The sequence below is a fragment of the Balaenoptera acutorostrata genome, chromosome 2 (assembly GCF_949987535.1).
Source record: "Balaenoptera acutorostrata chromosome 2, mBalAcu1.1, whole genome shotgun sequence".
In the NCBI taxonomy this organism is placed as follows: domain Eukaryota; kingdom Metazoa; phylum Chordata; class Mammalia; order Artiodactyla; family Balaenopteridae; genus Balaenoptera; species Balaenoptera acutorostrata.
In genome coordinates this window covers 3,932,767-3,950,361 of record NC_080065.1, presented here as the reverse complement: position 1 = coordinate 3,950,361, position 17,595 = coordinate 3,932,767, and the positions used below count along the sequence as shown (strand labels likewise).

General features: G+C 55.0%; 2 protein-coding genes across 2 annotated transcripts in view; one reads left to right on the top strand and one right to left on the bottom strand.

The window, feature by feature from the left end:
* SLC6A3 (solute carrier family 6 member 3) overlaps positions 1–4,657 on the top strand; it is a 34,192-nt gene extending 29,535 nt beyond the window's left edge. Inside the window, exon 14 of the mRNA XM_007191657.3 lies at positions 4,634–4,657. Within this exon, the coding sequence (XP_007191719.2) occupies positions 4,634–4,657 (24 nt within the window). The remainder of the gene's footprint in view (positions 1–4,633) is intronic.
* A 950-nt stretch (positions 4,658–5,607) lies between these two features.
* LOC130707066 (splicing factor 3A subunit 2-like) lies at positions 5,608–9,887 on the bottom strand. The gene is made up of 4 exons (XM_057539726.1): positions 9,797–9,887; positions 7,913–7,946; positions 6,835–7,646; positions 5,608–5,753 (listed from the first exon to the last, which is right to left on the bottom strand). Exons 1-4 carry the CDS (start codon positions 9,885–9,887, stop codon positions 5,608–5,610), a joined length of 1,083 nt encoding a protein of 360 aa, XP_057395709.1.
* Between the last annotated feature and the right edge of the window lie 7,708 nt (positions 9,888–17,595).

Sequence of the window (17,595 nt, the reverse complement as noted above, 5' to 3'; positions counted from 1 at the left end):
GCCTTTAAATTCCCAAATATATGGGGATGTTTCATTTATCTTTTTGTTATTGATTTCTAAATTAATTGCATTGTGTTCAGACACCTTTTTACTCATTCTTTGGAGTGTATTGATACTCCTTTATGGCCAAGTACCTAATCAAATTTTATAAATGCTACGTGTATCTTTAGATGAGATGTATTCTCCAATTGTTGATATGCAATTCTCCTTCTGTCCATTAAATTGGGCTTGTAACTGCGTTGTTCAAATCTTTTGCAATTTTGCCCATTTTAGCTCTGTTTAACCATCAGTAATCAGTAGATATTTATGGGATATCTGACCTTGAAAGCATATTTGTCCAATTTTCCCTTGTAGTTCTACTGGGTTTTGTTTTGTCTATTCTGAGCCTGTTTTCTGGGACAGGTATGGGTTCAGAATGATCACATCTACTTGGCTGATCCTTGCTCCCTTGCTGTGTTTTTGCTCTTAAAGTCCTTCTTGTCTGAGGTGACTACAGCTGCACTAGGTTTCTTTTGAGTTTATCTGAAATGTCTTTTGTGATCTTTTAACTTCCAACTTTGCAGTCATCTTAACATTTAGGTGTCTTTTGCAAACCTCGAATACACTGGAATGCTTTAGTCTGGCAACTGGGCAGATTAATCCATTTATATTTGCTGTGATTATTGGTACAGTTGGACTTGATTCTGCTATTTTTTAACTCTGTTCCATTTTTTAATGTTTATTTTTCCACCTTATTATTGCCTTTTATGATTGATTTTTTGGTCTTTTTTTTTTCTTGTTCTACTCTTTCCTCTCTGGAAATTTATATACTTTATTCTATTCATTTTATAGTTGTTTTTGAAATTGTGCTATGCATATTTCACTTTAAGTATAAAGTTAAACATTATCTGAACCCCCATCCTGAATATCACAAGGACTTAAATTTTCCTCCTACAGATTAACAAGCTATTATTGTCCAATATTCCATTTATGTCATTTTTAACCCACAAATTAGTCACTATTTTTATTTGTTGTTATCTTGTCCAGAAACTTCCCTGGACAAATGTGCATGTCCAGTGTTTATTTGTTTACTCTACTTTTTGGCATATACATCTTTCCTTTGAGGACCATTTTTTTGCCTTTTGAAGAAGCATCCTTCAGACATTCCTTTAAGGGGGTGTCTTAATAAACTTCCTCACTGTTGTGTGTCTGTGAATGTCTTTACTTTGCCCTTATTTATGACAGAGTTTCCGCAGGCACGTGGCTCTCGATCAAGTTATGGTCTTTCAGCATTTTGAAGATGTTGGTTCTCCACCTGCAGCCCTGCGGTCCTGCTGAGACATGTGGCCCCATGGGGCGGGGTCCCCGGACCCGTTCCAGCTTCCTTTGCATTTGGTGCTGCAGTTTCCCTGTGATGTGTCTGGGCATAGATTTCTTTTATTTATATTATTGCAAAGCTATTCTAAGTAGTTTTATTTACTTATTCCTCCCGGCATCTCTTGTGTGCCCAGGGTCTGTAAATTCATGTTTTTTGTGAGTTCTGGGAATTTTGCAGCCCTACTGAAATCTTGCCCCTTGCCTCTCTGCTTCTGTCCTGGGCTCTGCCATATGAGGCTTCCCTGCCTCCTCCAGGTCTCATACTCTTTCAGGTGTCTTTTTAGGTTTTGTGTCTGGGTGCACCATTGTACATTAGTCCACCCGTGGCTGGTTTTCATTTATTTAATCACATTACAAAATAAACTCTTGTGAACAACCGTACAAAACTCCACCTTGATAGTAACTCACATCTACCTCCCTGTCTACCACCCTCCTGCGCCTGAAGTCAACACCATCTCAATCTAGCTGAATATTTCCCATGCATTTTCTGCTGCACAGTTTTGTTGCATCTGTAGGTGCTGCTATATTCCTGAAAAGTAGACTGTTTGGTTTCAGTTGTTTTTAAACGTATTGAAAGGGCATCACGCTGACTGAGTCTTTGGGTTCATTTCTCCACTGTGCTTGGTTACAGCACCGTACTTCATGCTTCTCACACCCACAGTCCACTGAGCCTGTTAGAACGTTGGGTTTATCATTTTCAGTGTATTTGGAAATTTTGGGCTGTCATTTCTTCCATTTTTTTCTGTCCCACCCCCTTCATGGGCTCCAGTTACACATATTTTAGGCCACATTAATTCTCTTCCCTGTGTATGTTTTATTTTGCGTGTTGCTTTTGTTTAGTCCACTAATTTTTTTCCTCTGCAAAGTCTAATCTGCTAATAATCCCGTCCAGCACACCTGTCATTTCACACATTGTAGTTTTCATCTCTAGAAGTTCATGCTGGGTCTTTTTATGTCCTTCATGCCTCTACTTACCTTTTTTGACATATGGACTGCAGTTATAATCACTGTGTAAGTCTCTCATCTGCCAGTGTCAACATCTGTGTCTGTTCTGGGTCAGGTCAGTTGACTTTTCTCATAAGGGGTTGAATTTTTCTGCTGCTTCACACATCTGGTCATTTTTAATTGGATTCCGGATATTGTGAGTTTTACCTTGTTAGAGGCTGGATATATTTGTGTTCCTTTACATATTCTTGAGCTTTGTTCTGGGTCGTCATTAAGTTACTTGGAGACAGTTTGATCTTTGGGGGAGTTGGTTTTTAAGACTTGTTAGGTGGGACCAGGGCGGCATTTAGTGTGGGGCAGTTTCCAATGCTGGTGCAAGACCTGGGTGACACTCTACCCGGCGCCCTGAGATCCAGGAGATGCTCCAGCCTGGCTGCAGGGCGGGCACAGCTCCCGTCCTGTGAGTTTCAGAGACGTTTCCCGAATCCTGCCGGGAGGGTGTCTCCGGCCTCGAGTGCCCTGAATGCTCAGCTGAACCCTCGGGTCCCCGTGCACGTGCCCAGGGCTCTCAGTGCCGCACTCGCCCCTCTGCAGCTCCATCCTGTGAACTCCAGCCGCCTTGGGCTCCCCAGCGCTCACCCCACCTCATCAGGCCAGGGGTTCACTGCCCCACCTGGGCGTCCCCTCCCCCGCTGAAGCCTAGAAAGCCCCTCGAGGCCGCAATGGGGCAGTTGGACAGATTGTCTGCTTGTCTCCCTTGGGGAATCCGTCCTTTGTCGTCTGGCCTCCTGTGTCTGAAAACCCATTATTATATATATTTTGTTCATTTTAAGCTGTGTCAGATGGTAGAATATATTCAGTCCCCATTACTCCATCTGGATCAGAAATATCTTTTTTTTCTTTTTGGCTGAGCTGCGCATCTTGCGGGTTCTTAGTTCCCCAACTGGGCAGTGAAAGCGCCGAGTCCTAACCACTGGACCACCAGGGAATTCCCTGGACCAGAAATATCTTTGTCTGCAGCTGTGGCCGTTCACTTTGACGCTGCACGTGGAAGTGTCACGTGTGCAGTTATGGAAAAGCGTCTCCATCACGTACCCCCTTCCTGTGTCCCCCTCACTGACAGTTACACTGTTCACTCTCTGGAAGCAGCACTTGGCCTTGTGAATTGTGCAGAACTGTAAGTGGCATCTATCACCTTTTAAACCATTTCTTACACAGCTGCCCGGTAACCTGAGGACCACGACCGCTCTGGTCCGTGGGCATCTGAGCTGAGCTTCTGGCTCTTGCCGACCCGCTCGGAGTGGTTGCTGCCTCTGCTTCCCTGCGTGCAGCTTCTGGCTTGATCTCCACCTGTGGGGGCTCTGAGGGGCCCCGTAAGCACACCTTCCTCTGAGAAGGTCGCCTTCGGCTCATCTGCGGCCAGGACAGAGGGCCACTTCACCCCCGGGGGCGGGTCTCAGCTGGGGTCCCAGGTGTGGCCCCCCCGGCCTCGGCACTGGTCTGAAGTCACCACAGAGCCACTGCTCCGGCCCCCGGGGCGTTCCTGGTCCAGCCCTGCCCTCTGGCTGCCCTCTGGCTGCTGTGTGGGTGTGTCCTGAGCAGGTTCTCCCGATGGTGACGGAGGGCCCTGCGGTGGGGCCAGAGGCAGCATCTTCCTACCCCCGGTGTGGCTGTGTCAGAAACAAGCCCTGCCCGTCTTTGTCTGGAAATGTTTACAAAACACGGTTCTTTGCCATTTAGTGCCATCGAATGGCTTGTGCTCAAAAACAGGCTGAACTAACAGCTGGGTAATAACAGGCGATGACATTTGTGGACAACTAAATAGGGCCCCTGTCCATCTCACCCTTCCCCGAGCGGTGAACGAGGCCTCATCCCACACCTGCAGGTCACACAAAGCAGACAGCACCACGGGGTGCAGGGTTCCACTGGGTCGGGATCAGAGGCCCCAGGAGAGAGGCCACAGGGGGCCAGGGGCATCGCAGGTCACATGTGAGCCAGTAGGCGAGCGCTCTGGACCAGCCCAGGCATGCTGGCATCCAGTGTCCATCCAGCAGCTGACGTCACACTGGCCAGGGATGGCAGAGGCTGCTGGTCCACGCTCTGGCCCCTTGAGGCCACTGTGCTCACCGACATCTCTTTGTGAAGTGATGGCTTGTCTCCATAAAGTTAAAAAGGGCGTCAGGTCAGTGGTGCCCCGGGAGCAGTGCTGGTTCCACAGCCGCCCGCTCTGCTCAGGGATCTCCCAGCTACAAGCCGGGCCGCCGGCCCAGGAGCTGCTTTTATCCAAGGAGCTCCTCACTTCACGTCCGAATAAGCCCTGTTTTCTTTCCAGCTCCGCCACTGGCTCGTGGTGTAGAGGGGAGCGGAGGCAGGAGGCCCGCAGGGCGCCATCCACGGCAGGACAGAGGCAACGAAGAAGGAACATCTGAGCTTTGCGAGAAAGGAGGGCTGCTCCCACTCCGTACCTTCTGCTTCGCTGGACACGCTCAAGTCCTTCCCTCGGACTGGCCACACCCTCTGTGCCACAGGGAGGTGACCCTCTGTCCGCCGTGTCGCTGTGTAACTTACCTAGTCTGTGCCCGTCCCGCAGGTAGAAGCGTCTGCATCGTGTTCTGTGCGTTAGAGCTGCTCCCTTCTCCCCGTGCCCACCCTAGGGCCCCCTGGAGCCCACAGCTTGCTGTCATCTATGTGTGGAGGAGAAATACGATAATTATAGATTACGGATTCTCTGCTGAGAATCCCAGCGCTCACAATAGCTTCTTGGATCCTTTGTTTTGCTCGTATTAAAAAAGCCAAGTGTCATATTTTGCCTAATTGTGCAGAGGTGAAATGGCGGAAGCCATACAAAAGGTGACAAAGTGGGACCACGTGTCCCCACGTCACACAGGTCTGCTCAGAGCCCACAGAGGGCCAGGACCCGGGTGTGAGATGGGGGTGCTGTTTATTTCCTTGTAGCTACAAGAAAACTCCATAAAATCCATGTGGGCTGCCACCACTGCTGCCTGACGTGGACCCCCAGCCACAGAGAAAGTGAGCTCGCCACGAGCAGGGGTGCGTCCCCCGTGGTGTCCCCGGCCTTGCAGAGCCCCCGAGGTGGCAGCCTGGAGCCCCGCAGTCTTGGGAGGGAGACCCCACCGGAACTTTCTCTGAGGCACGTGTCACGTCAGGAACAGCACTTGTTTCCTTAGGGAACGGCTTTTAGAATCGTACTGACATGGGAATCAAAGCCAGTTCTCAGGATGCAGGGCTGGTTTCTGAAATCTGTTTGCTGACGTTCCTGTGGTCCTTGGCGAGGATGTTGGACTCTCAGCTGAGAAATGCTCCCAGCACTGCCGTCCTGGAGGGAGCATGGCCGCAGTCCAAGGACGTGCTGCTGGGCCGCAGGAGAGGCACTGCCAGACAGGCCCACGGAGGCTTCTTGGCCATCCCTGCGAATGGACCTCGGCCCAGGCCTGTGGAACCGGCCGCTCAGGGGAAACCAGCTTGCGGACCGGAGCTCGAGAGGAATCGGGCCCACCCCGTCCTTCCCAGGAGTGTTGAGCACTTGTGTAGAAACCCCACGTTGTCCACGTCCATCTGTCTCACAGTGGCCTCTTGTGTGGTCGTCACCAACAATAAAAGAAACCCATGGGAAAATGGCCGTGGCTGAGTAGCCGTGTTCCTGCTCGATGTCGTTTTGTGCATCAGGCTGCCTCGGGCCGCCACCTCCCCCTCCCTTGAGAACCTGCCTTCACTCACCTCTCCCTGGCCAAGAGCAAGCACAGCCCCTGGGCCTCCCAGGTCCAGTGGGCTTAACCCAGACCCACCCCAGGGCCCCCGCTGGCTGTGCGCCATCCCCTCCTGCCCCACGTCCCCTCCTGCCCCCCATCTGTCCCACCTCTCTCTCAAGCCCTCACCTGCCTGGTCAGCTCCCCTGCAGTCTCCCAGGTGTCCAGACTCCAGCCATGTGGTCTGACCACTGCTACTGCCCAGCCCAAGAGCCTCTTCTGGGGAGACAATGCCAGAGTTCTGAGTGGCTCCCTGCCTTTTGTCCCTAAGGATCTCTTGTCCACTCTGGCCAAAGGGGTCCTTCTAGACACCAGTCAGCTCTGGCCACAGCCCAGAGGAGAGCTCTGTGGTTTATCACTATGCTTGGACGCCACCTCTGGAAGTCTTCTCTGACCCCCGCTTCTGGGCTCTGCCCCTGCTCAGTGCTCCTTGAACCCCCAGTCTCCCCAGGCCTCCCCAGCAGGTGTCCCATGGAATGGAGAGTGCTGTCTCCCCAGTTTGTGCAGGAGCTCCCCTGGGAGCAGGGGCTGAGCTGGTCTCATTCGCTTCTGCCATTGTCTTAAATAGACCTGGTACACAGTAGACAGTGGCACTCAATTTATATTTACAGATGAATGAGTTAATGGATGGGTATTTAGGAGGATGGGTAGGTGGATGGATAGAAGGGTGGTTGGTGGATGGGTGGATTGATAGATGGATAGAAAGAGCAAATGGAGAAAGGAGGGAGGGAAGAGGGGTAGAAAATGGATGGATGGGTGTGCAGACAATGAATGGACAGATGATGGAAGGATGGATGAATGGATGGATGGAGGGCTGATGGGCAAGTGGTTAGATTGATAGATGGATGATGAATGTATAAGTGGAGGAATGGTGGATGGATGGATGGGTGAGTGGATGGATGAGGGGATGGATGGGTAGATGGATGGGTGGATGGATGGGTAGATGGAAGGATGGATGGGTGGATGGATGGGTAGATGGATTGATGGGTGGATGGATGGATGGGTGGATAGATGGGTGGGTGGGTGGGTGGATGGGTGAATGGATGAATGGATGGATAGATGGATGGACGGATAATAGGTGGATGGATGGATGGATGGATGGATGGATGGATGGGTAGATGGATGGGTGGGTGGGTGGATGGGTGAATGTATGGATGAATGGATGGATGGATGGATGGATGGATGGATGGATGGATGGATGAATGGATGGATGGATGGGTGGATGGATGGGTGGATGGATGGATGGGTAAATGGATGGGTGGATGGATGGATGGGTGGATGGATGGGTGGGTGGATGGATGGGTGGATGGATGGGTGGGTGGATGGATGGATGGTTGGATGGATGGGTGGGTGGGTGGGTGGATGGATAGATGGATGGATGGATGGATAGATGGATGGATAATAGGTGGATGGATGGATGGATTAGATGGATGGTTGGAAGGATAGGTGGATGGATGGATGGATGGATGGATGGATGGATGGATGAATGGATGGATAGATGGATGGATGGGTAGATGGTGTGTACTTGGGTGGATGGACAGGTAGGTGGATGGGTGGAAACACAGATGGTAGAAGGTCCTGTATTACATCTAAAAGTCTATCATTCTGGTCCAGTCTCACACACTCCAGTGGGGCTAGCCATCTGAATGCTGTGTTTGGCGTCTGTTCTCTAAGGGGAGGTCAGGCTCTTTAATACAAGTGAAACGTGTCAATTTTGAAACACCTGAAGAAGTGTTTTCTTTCCACACTAACCTGGTGCAGAAACCAGCTCCCTGGGTAGGAAGAGGCTGCCTGTGCCCTAATTCTGTTGATGGGAGGCCTCGGTCCCTCTGTCCACACCGCACTTTGCCATCAGATTGACAGTCTTCACCCAGTGACCTTTAGACACAAAATCTGGGTGTTAAAGCCCAGAAAAGCCATGTGATTCTTCCTTTGAGAGAAGCATTTTAATAAAGGTTTGGCAACAGTGAAATAGGTGATTTAAAGGGTAACCGGATTCCTCCGCAGTTGGCTCTCTTTGGTTTTGCTCCACAACTTCTCCCTTAATCTCTGTAGATGCACCTGACCAGCATCTTTACCTGCCTCCTGGTCACTGACGGCAGGAAAAGGTCACTTTTTTTGAGACACTTAATTAGCAAGTCCTGTGTTCCATGGTCCCCTGTGGAAGATGCTGCCACGCCCTGACCTCGGGGGAACTTCCTGCTCCCCTCGTCCCCCGCAAGGACCCCCAGGGCCCCAACGCCACTGGCAGAGCCTCCTAGCAGATCGGGGGCCTGCAAACCAACCCCCCACTGAGCACAGAAGGCCCACCCAGAGCTAGGAAAACAAAACCAAAGACGACAGTCCACCTCCCCAGCCGCTGGCCTTAGGTAATGGTGCCCCAGGTGATCCCGGCCGCCCCTGCACTGGGCCACGGCAGACAGTTTTTGGTGCCATTATGCAGAATGGGAAACGTTGGGCTATGCCAATTTAGTGGGTCTGGCTTGAGTTTTTTTCAATTTAACAAAATAGAAAATATCAGAGTCAGTGTACCTAAGAGGGCAAGGTCTGCGTTGTGAAACACGTGTTTCAGGTATGCATCTTACCTGCATGAGGGAGCGACAGAGAGAGAGACAGAGTCAGAAAGTCAGAGACAGAGAGAGACAACAGGGTGTGGGGAGACAGGCCCTTGCGGGTCAGGGTCAAAGGCCTGGGGGCCCCGCCCTGGGTAGGGCAGCGACCACCCCAGTCTGCCCGGTAGCTCCAGAATGGCCTAGTCCCCAGCCCCCTGGGGCCCCACTGCGTCCCTGTGCGCAGGCTGGCGGGGTGGCTTCCATTTACCTAACAAAACTTAAAAATCAAGTCAGGATTGACTCGGTGCTGAAGATATTTACTTAGAATTTGAATAATTCTACTTATTCCAGGAACTAAGTTCTTCTTTGCTTCAAGTCATTTGTTGTGTAGACGAAGGATTCTGTGGGGCAGGACGTTTCTCTGGGTTAAAACCCGCCTGGTGTCTGTATTTACGCAGCAGCTCCCGCAGCAGTTGGCCAGCTCCTTCCCACAGGGATCAAAGGCTAATATTTGGAGCGGTTTTTCAATAAATGTATTCAAAGATGGTGTTACGACCCATCAGCTATTAAATGCTCTGATATCTTTAAAGCCTTGTTCACACAGAGAAACTAAATGTAAATTCTAAAATGTTGAAAGCTTAGAGATCCAGCCCCGAAGGCAGTGGATGAGAAGCCGCCCGGAGGGTGACCCTGGGCTCCACCTCTGGGGATGATGCCGGGCCCGGGCTCACCCTTTATTTCCCGGGTGGGGACTTCAGCTGTCTGAGGAGGAAGCGGGAGAAGGCGGCAAGGACAGGGCTGGCCCGACTGCCCAGGTGAATAACTGGCCCTGCCGCTGCCTGGGTCCTCACTGCCCACCTGTTTGCCCACCTGTTACAGGTGCCTCCCCCTGCCCACCTGGGCGGCTATTGAAAGGATTAAAGTGTTACAATGTGGAAAGTGCCGAGAAGCCCTGGATGAGTTTGGCTGGTGGTACTTCCATCTGCTCTTAGCGGTGTCTCAGACGGAGAGCTGACGTTTTCTAATATGCTTCCTGGCTATGGCTGGCATGTAGAAAAGTTGTTCTTAATCCAGTTAATGGTTTGTTTTTATGGCTCTATCTGACTTTGGAAATGCAAATTTATTTGAACCCCTAAGTTGTCCGTTCCTTCCCTCTCTGACCCACAGCACCATTACCTTGTGGGCGCGTTGGGACGCCCGTCACTCTGACGCGCCCCCTGTTGGCGTGGCCCGGGTACGCCTCCCTGCAGGCATCCACGGTGCCCATGTGGATACGGGGGCCAGGGCTTTGGGGATGTGGGCGCGGCCTCGGCCGGGAGACGCTCTGCCCGTGCAATGAAGTGTCCGTAGCAGCCGACGAGGACCGGGAAGGAAGGGCAGGAAGGAGGGCGTGGATAATGCCAGTGCGGATGGGCACTCCCGGGTCCGAGGCACACACACCCCCCCCCCCCGCTCCCGTGGGCCCTGCTCTGAGAGCCTCGTAGATGCAGACTGAGCGCAGCGCCCACAGCCCCTCCTCCAAGCCCCCATCCCCTGGCGCCACGCCTGACTGATGGGCGTGACCCTGGGTGAGATGGGAGGGCCTGGCCGCGGCCTCCCGCCCTGCGCTGCCCTGCGGGGTCTCTGGGTCCAGGTCTGGAAGTCGGGTTTTACATACCTGCCCCCTGTGCTGAGGTTCTTCGGCTGGGAGAAAGTCTGAGACCTCCTCGTGCTCTGATGGAAAAACACATCCCTGCGTTTGGGCTCATATCAGGAAACGCTTCCCTGTTTTAGCAAAACAACAGACTTTTACCAAAAAAACAAAAAATGCTTTGAAATTAAAACGGCGCAAAATGAGATTCCACATGACAGGCAGGGCTGGGAGACTCCAGGGACACGAGGGCAGAAACCGACTCTTACGCCAGCGCCTCGGACGAGTCCCAAAGCCCCCCACACAGGCCTGTCGCCCGGGACCAGGAGCAAACGGGGCAGGTGAGGAAGGAGCAGTGGGAATGCCCCCCCCAGCCCCTGCCTGCAAATGCCCTGTGAGTCTCCGAGAGTCCCACCGACCACCGTCCGGCCCCCTGGGTCCCTGAGCGGCTTCTCCGTCCTGCTCACGTCGACCAGACCCCGATGCACGTGTGCACTGGCCTGGCTGGGGCATCTTCTCTGCTATCCCCGCCCCGGGAGGGTGTGGCTCACGCACCCAGGCTGCCCCACCAAAGCCCCCACCTCCACCCCACAGAGGTGTTCGTCCTCCGGGGACACCTCCCGTCTCAGCCACAGGTGCCCCAGGCCCCGCCGTCGACCCTGTCTCCAGTCGCCATTGGAGGAAATGAGCCGGAATGGGGACGCGTGACCCTTGCCCCGTGGCTTCTCCTCTGCCCCATGCCGCAGGCCACCTCTGCTCCGAGGGGTCTGGCTGCCCCACCTCCCAGAGCTCAGGCCCTCCGGTGCCCTGCCCCCGCCGCCCAGCCTGCAGCTCCCATCTAACTGACAGGACGTAGCAGAAATGAAGGGACAAACCACGGAGGCTGCACCCGTTTTACTGGAGTCTCCTCCGTGATGAGGACGCAGATGGCCCAGGTCACGGGGGCAGCGGGAGTAGCCTCCGGCCAGCAGCCAGCAAAACCGAGTCCGGGCCCGCGGCCACGACGGCAACCTGGGGGCTCAGACACAGTCCTTCCCCGTCGGGCCTCAGACAGGCCGCGGCCCGAGACCCTCTCCTGCCCGGCCCCCAGCCTCCCGTCACGGCAGCAGTGGACAGACTGGCAGACCAGTGGCTGAGCAGGCCAGGGCGTGAGGCCCCCATAGCTCAGGGGAGGCCGGGAGGGCTCCGAGTCCCGCAGGGCTGGGGCAGGAGGGCGGAGCGTTCGAGGGGCCCCTTGATGGCCCACCGCCCTTCCTGCATTCGGGTTTGGGAGCCAGCTGGGTCCTGCGTGCGTGTGAGCCCCTGGCCAGCAGGACTCAGCACTCAGTGTGGACGCGTTGAGTTGGGGCTGAAGAACGATGGAGGCCCCGAGGGAGAGCTGGGGCCCGCAGCCTGGACGCTGGACCCCGGGATTTCCAGGACTCTCCCCACTTCTTGTCCATTACCTGGGAGTGTGACCTTGTTAGAAATGGGGTCTTTGTGAGTAGATTTGGTTAAGATGAGGTCGCACTGCAGGAGGCCAGGCCCTGATCCAGTAGGACTGGTGTCCTTGAAGAAACAGGACATTCGGAGATAGACACATTCACGGGAGACGCCATGTGAAGATGGGGCAGAGATGGGGTGATGCTTCTACAGGTCCAGGGCGCCAAGGACGCCAGCAGAGCAGAGAAGCTGGAGGGGGCCTGGACCAGATTCTCCCTCGGCCTTAGAAGGAACCAGCCCCACTGACACCTTGACCTCAGACTTCCGGCCGCTGAACAGGGGTTATGGCAGCCCCGGGACACTCACACTGCCCCTCCCTCATCTTTCTGTCCAGTGAACACACATGACATCCTACTGGTGCCAGGCACCTGGGAGGCGCTGTAGAGACAACGGGGCCCCAGACAGGCCTGGCCATGTCCTGGGGTCCACAGCTCACCGGGGAGACTCTCAGCCTAATAAACACGGCAAATGCACTTACGCTGTTGTGCAAAGAGGCCCCAGAGCCCCAGGGTCCCAGCACAGCAGGCAGGATGCAGAAGAGATGCTTCAGTGGCAGCTGCAATGATTCGATGAGCTCACGGGGACACGGGAGAGGAGAGCGCTGAGGCCCCGCGCGGGGGCTGCCGTGGGGCGCGTGTGGCCAGCACAGCCTCTCCCTGCCGCGCTGTGAGCCCCGCCAGAAACACACAGACAGGGGCGGGAGGGCCGAGGGCCGTGCTTCCCGGCCTGCAGGTCGTAACCGTCAGCGTCTGGAGGATCCAACACAAGGGTAGCAACTCTTTCTTTGAATAAATTAGAAACGCCACGTGTGCTGTACGCTACAAGGGTAAGAATTATTTCCGGAGACTTTTTGTTCAGCTACTTACACGCAGGTTGCGCGTGCGCTGGGCTGAGGAGTAGACTGCTTCCTGTCTGACGCCGCGAGTGCCCACCAGGAGCCAGATGGACACGACTGATCCACAGCTCGATGCCCACCCTAGGACGGAGGAGGCGCCCGGGTGCCGCGACGGCCCCAGTGCCTTTCACAGCGGGCGGGGCCAGGGTTCTGGGGCCACACCGCCATCCTCTTCCTGAGCGACGGCCGCAGGACAGACCCTGGGTGCCGGATCCCAAAACCTCACGGGCCGACGGATGCCAGCTGTGCGTGCCCTGTGCTGGCGGTCCCCATCTGACGCTGCACGGGACCCCAAGTCCCACCCGCTGCCCATCCTGGAAAGCGCAGGATGGCCCAGGGAAAAGAGGATTCCCACCAGCATCACTGGTGTCGTGGTCGAGAAAGCACGTCACGTGGTCAAGGGCGTGATGTAGGTGTGCTCGTGCCACTGCACGCGTGAGTGTGCACATGTGTGTAGATGTGTGCTCATGTCAGCATGTGCACACGTGTGGGGTGTGTGTGTGTGCACTCACCCACACACACCATCGTGGTGCCGGGCTAGGGCTGCAAGGTGCCTGGATCTCTTCCCCAAGTGACTCAACAGCCACTGGACGGTGAAATCCGGGGGAAGCAGGGGTCGCTGAAGGCGACGGAGGCGTGGCCAGCCCTCCAGGTATCACAGCAATCCGGGCCAGGCCAGGGGCGGCCGAGAAGCGGGTGCTGGGAGCACCCAAGGCGCTGCCCTCGCACCCAGTCCAGCCAGGGCCCACCTGAGGCCGCATCTGGACCGTGCTCTGCACCTCCCTTTCTGCCACCCTGCGAGGGGCTCCCCTCCGCGCCCCGTGCCCCCCCGGAAGCTGGAGGACCAGCCGCGTGTCCACGTGCTCCACGAAGGAGCTGCGTCCCGAAAGGTGAGTCTGCGCAGGATGCGCTAACAAGGACGGGGGCCACGAAGCTTCTACAGACCCCACCCACGGCGCCGGCCAGGCTCAGCAGCTACAGCGGACCGCGAGTGCCTCTGCAGAGCTGCCCGCCGGGGCTGGCCGTCCACATGGCCACTTCTGACCGCTGGCCAGGCTGCTGAGCGCTCGTCCCGCACAGGAGGGGCTGCTCTGCCGTTGGGCACTACCCCCGCCATCCTCCCTCTGGTCCTCACAGGAGTGACGCTAAGCCGTTGCCTCACTCGTGACGTTAGTTTAACTAAAACTGAATGACCTGGGTGACCAGGCGCAGATAAAGCACAAACACATGCCAGGCCCGGCCACCGGCCTGGTGCCCAGCTCCTGCCCCCGTCCAGCCAGACGGGGGCCAGCACTCCCCTGGCCCAGGCCTGAGTGTCCCCACGCCCCTCCCTCTCCAGCCCTGCATGCCCCTCCTCCCTCAGCCCCCCTCACTGGGCTGGCCAACCGTCCACTGGACCTAGGGTGTGTCAGCCCAGCCTGTGTGGGTGGACAGACGGACACCTGACCCCAGCCCAGCCCGGGTCACTGGAAGACGGTGTTTTGACTGAGAAGTGTAAGACGTAGAACTGTGCCCTAGTTAGGGCGTTTGTTTTGCACAGAGATGAGTGAGCCATCCTGAAATTGCTCTGTATTTATTCTAGAATTGGGCAAGCAGGCAAACGCGTAGGTAATCAGAACGGCTGCACAATTGGCAAGTTCTGTTCAAAATGAGAACGCGGGGCCCTCGTTCAAAACTCGTTGAGAATTTCAGGATGGCAACAGCAGAGCCGTGAGCCAAGCCCCTCCAAGCGCGAGGCCCTGGATAACACGAGTCTGGGCTGGAGGAAGGAGCCGCGGGTCAGCAGGGGAAGCGGGGAGAGGGGCTGCCGCCCCACGTGGGAGTCCGCACGTGCTCAGGACTGTAACACAGACGCGGGTGTGGACACGCACGGCCAGGCAGGCGGGCGGAGACCTGGGCACAGGTGTGTGTGGAAGCATGTTCTGAGCTCTGGTCTCAGAGGCCGCAGCGCCCAGGTGGGCTTGGAGCCCGCTCTGAGCCCGGACCGCGGTTCCGAAGATCCTTCTCCTGCCAGAGGCATCAGGGCGCCCTGGAGAAACCGCTGATTCCAGGGCTCAGGCCCAGAAGGCGCCAGCGAGCCTGGAGTGTCCTTTGGGGCCACAAAGGGAGGACACAAAGGGGGGCCCATGGGAAGGACAGAGCCACCCCGAAGGGCTCCCGAAGGCCAAACCTGGGACAAGCTGACCAAAGAATAACAATAATGACAGTGACGGGTTACAGACTCCTGCCTCAGCCCGGGCTGCCCCGACAAACAGCACAGACGGGTATTTAAACAACAGGCAGATTTCTCACGGCCCCGGAGGCTGGAGGCCCCAGGCCACGGGGCTGGCAGGGTCCTCACGCAGTGGACCCAGTCACCAGTCCCACCATGGGCCCCACCTGCATGGGCTCGTCTGAACCTAAGCACCTCCAAGGCCCACCTCCCCATACTTCCCACTGGGGGTCGGGGCTTCAACATACGGATTTGGGGCGCACAGATGTGCAGTCCATCACACCAGCTAGGAAAACAAATGCCCAGGTAAGGAGGAGAAGCCGAATTATGGTTCATAAACGCAGAAGGGCCAATGGACTCAGAACGGCCCCCCAGCAAAAACCGCAGTGATCGCTGATTTAGGCCAGAAGCATCAAGGGATGTAAAAATTGGTGGGAAAATTATGATGAGAAGTGAGATAGTCTCCCCATGAGACAGTGAACGGAGAAGCAGCAAGCTCACGGTGGAGCAGACCACCTGCCGTGCACACGCGGACAAGAGGCCCCCAGAAGGGCCCAGTGCCGCCCCCGTGGGTTCCTGCCCAGGGGCGCGGCCTCAGCGTGGCCGCGAGGCAGCAGCAGACGAGCCCCAGCTGAGAGGCCTAGCCGGGGCCAGTGTCCCCCAAAGGTGCCAAGAATGAGGCGCTGTGCGCTTGGAGGAGACCCAGGAGACACGGCGACTAAACGCCGTGCATGTCCTGCAGCGGGTCCTGCTCAGGAAAAGAGGTTCAGATGAGGCCATGCTGCACCGGTGTCAACAGTGCTCACGGAGCTGGGTCAGTGTTCCCTTCCCCGCCGTGAGCAGGGCGTGGTGGCGATGGGGTCGTTGGCTCCGGGGGTGCAGCTGCAGGACACGCCGGAACGCCCTGTGCGGTTTTGGTCCCTTTTTTATGAGTCCAAAGTCATTTCCAAACAAACAGTTAGGACGTGACCCTAAAGTAAACGATGTTCCTTTGTCCTTGGCGTATACCTCACTGACATACAGTGTGAGTGCTGTGCTCGAAGGCGGTTTGGAAAAATCCTTCAATTTGCGTGGTTACGTCACCGCCGCTTTGACCTACGGCTGTGCCCGCGTGGAAGGGCGCCTCCCCAACTTCACGTCCACCCAGACCCAGAACAGGCCCTTATTTGACGTAGGGTCTCCACAGACGTGGGTGGTCAGGACGAGGCTGTACCGGGTGGCGCGGGCCCAGTCCAGCGCGGGCGTCCCGTAAGAAGAGGGCGGGCACGCAGAGGGGAGACGTGGGAACAGGAGGGTGGCCCCCGCCCAGGGACCCGGCCCCGAGCTGCCAGAGCGGGGCAGGTTCTCCCCGGGCCTCGGCGGGAACCACCGTCTGGCACCTGCTCCCAGACAAGAGACAATAAACCCGTCGTTTTAGACCCTGCAGTTTGTGAGCTCGCTGGGCAGCCCCAGGCGCTTGTTCCCGTCGCCTGTTTCTTTTCTTTTCTTTTTTTTTTTTTTTTTTGGCCACAGCGCGCGGCATGCGGGATCTTAGCTCCCTGGCCAGGGATCGAACCCGTGTCCCCTGCAGTCCTGCAGTGGAAGCGCGAGTCCTAACCACTGGACCGCCAGGGAATTCCCAGCGGTTGCCCATTTCTTTCTTTCTAACGTCATGATATTATTCCGTGTGTGGGAACTCCACGCCCTCAAGTGAGAAGACGAAGCCGATTCCCCCGAGGTTGGCCATCCTCACCCCCGACGGCTAGACCAGTGCTTCCATCGTTATAGTGTCATACAGAGCATCCACCGGCCTAGAAGTCCTCTGTGCTCTGTCTGTTCATCCCTCCCCACAATCCCTGGTGACCACTGATTCTTTTACTGTATCTATAGTTTTATCTTTTCCAGAATATCATACATTTGGAATCACACAGTCTGTAGCCTTTTCAGATTGGCTTCCTTCACTTGATAATATGTATTTAAGGTTCCCCAGCGTCTCTTCACAGCTTGATAGCTCACTTCTTTTCAGTGTCTGATGTACCACAGTTTATTTATCCCATAACCTACTAAAGGACACCTTGGTGGTTTCCAAGTTTTGGCAGTTATGAATAAAGCTGCTATAAACATCCATATGCACGTTTTTGTGTGGACATAAGTTTTCACCTCCTTTGGGTAAAGAGCACAAAGTATCATTGCTGGATCGTATGGTAAGAGTAGGTTTAAATTTGTAAAAAGCTGCCCGACGGTCTTCCAAAGTGTCTATACCATGTTGCGTTCCCACCAGCAGTGAATGAGAGTTCCTATTGCTCCACACCCTTGTCAGTATTTGGTGCTGTCAGTGTTCTGGATGTCTGCCATCCTAATAGGTACATGATGGTGTCTCATTGTTGCTTTAACTTGCACATAGGATGTGAAGCATCTTTTCATATGTGAATCTGCCATCTGTGTATCCTCTTTGGCAAGGTGTATATTCAGATCTTTTCCAATTTTTAAAATGGGGTTGCTGGTTTCGTTATTACTGAGTGTAAAGGGTTCTTTGTATATGTTAGATAAAAGTCCTTTATCAGATGCGTGTTTTGCAAATATTTCCTCCCCATCTGTGACTTTTTTCATTCTCTTAGCTTTCACAGACACTTCATTAATTTTAAGGAACCCCAACTTATCAATTCTTTCTTTCATATATCATACTTTTGGTGTTGGGTCTAAAAACTCATCTCCAAACCTGAGGTCATCTAGGTTTCTCCCATCTTATCCTCTGGGAGTTTCATAGTTTTGCAGTT

Bases quoted from the DNA above. Each gene is read 5' to 3' on its own strand.
- LOC130707066 (XM_057539726.1), bottom strand. From the start codon at position 9,887: ATGGGCACCGTGGATGCCTGCAGGGAGGCGTACCCGGGCCACGCCAAC. The intron at 7,947-9,796 runs GTAATGGTGCTG...TTGTGTCTAAAG, and splicing joins CGTCCCAACGCGCCCACAAG to GTCACTGGGTGAAGACTGTC. The intron at 5,754-6,834 runs GTCTGCACACCC...CCGGTTCCACAG, and splicing joins CCATCATCTGTCCATTCATT to GCCTGGGCCGAGGTCCATTC.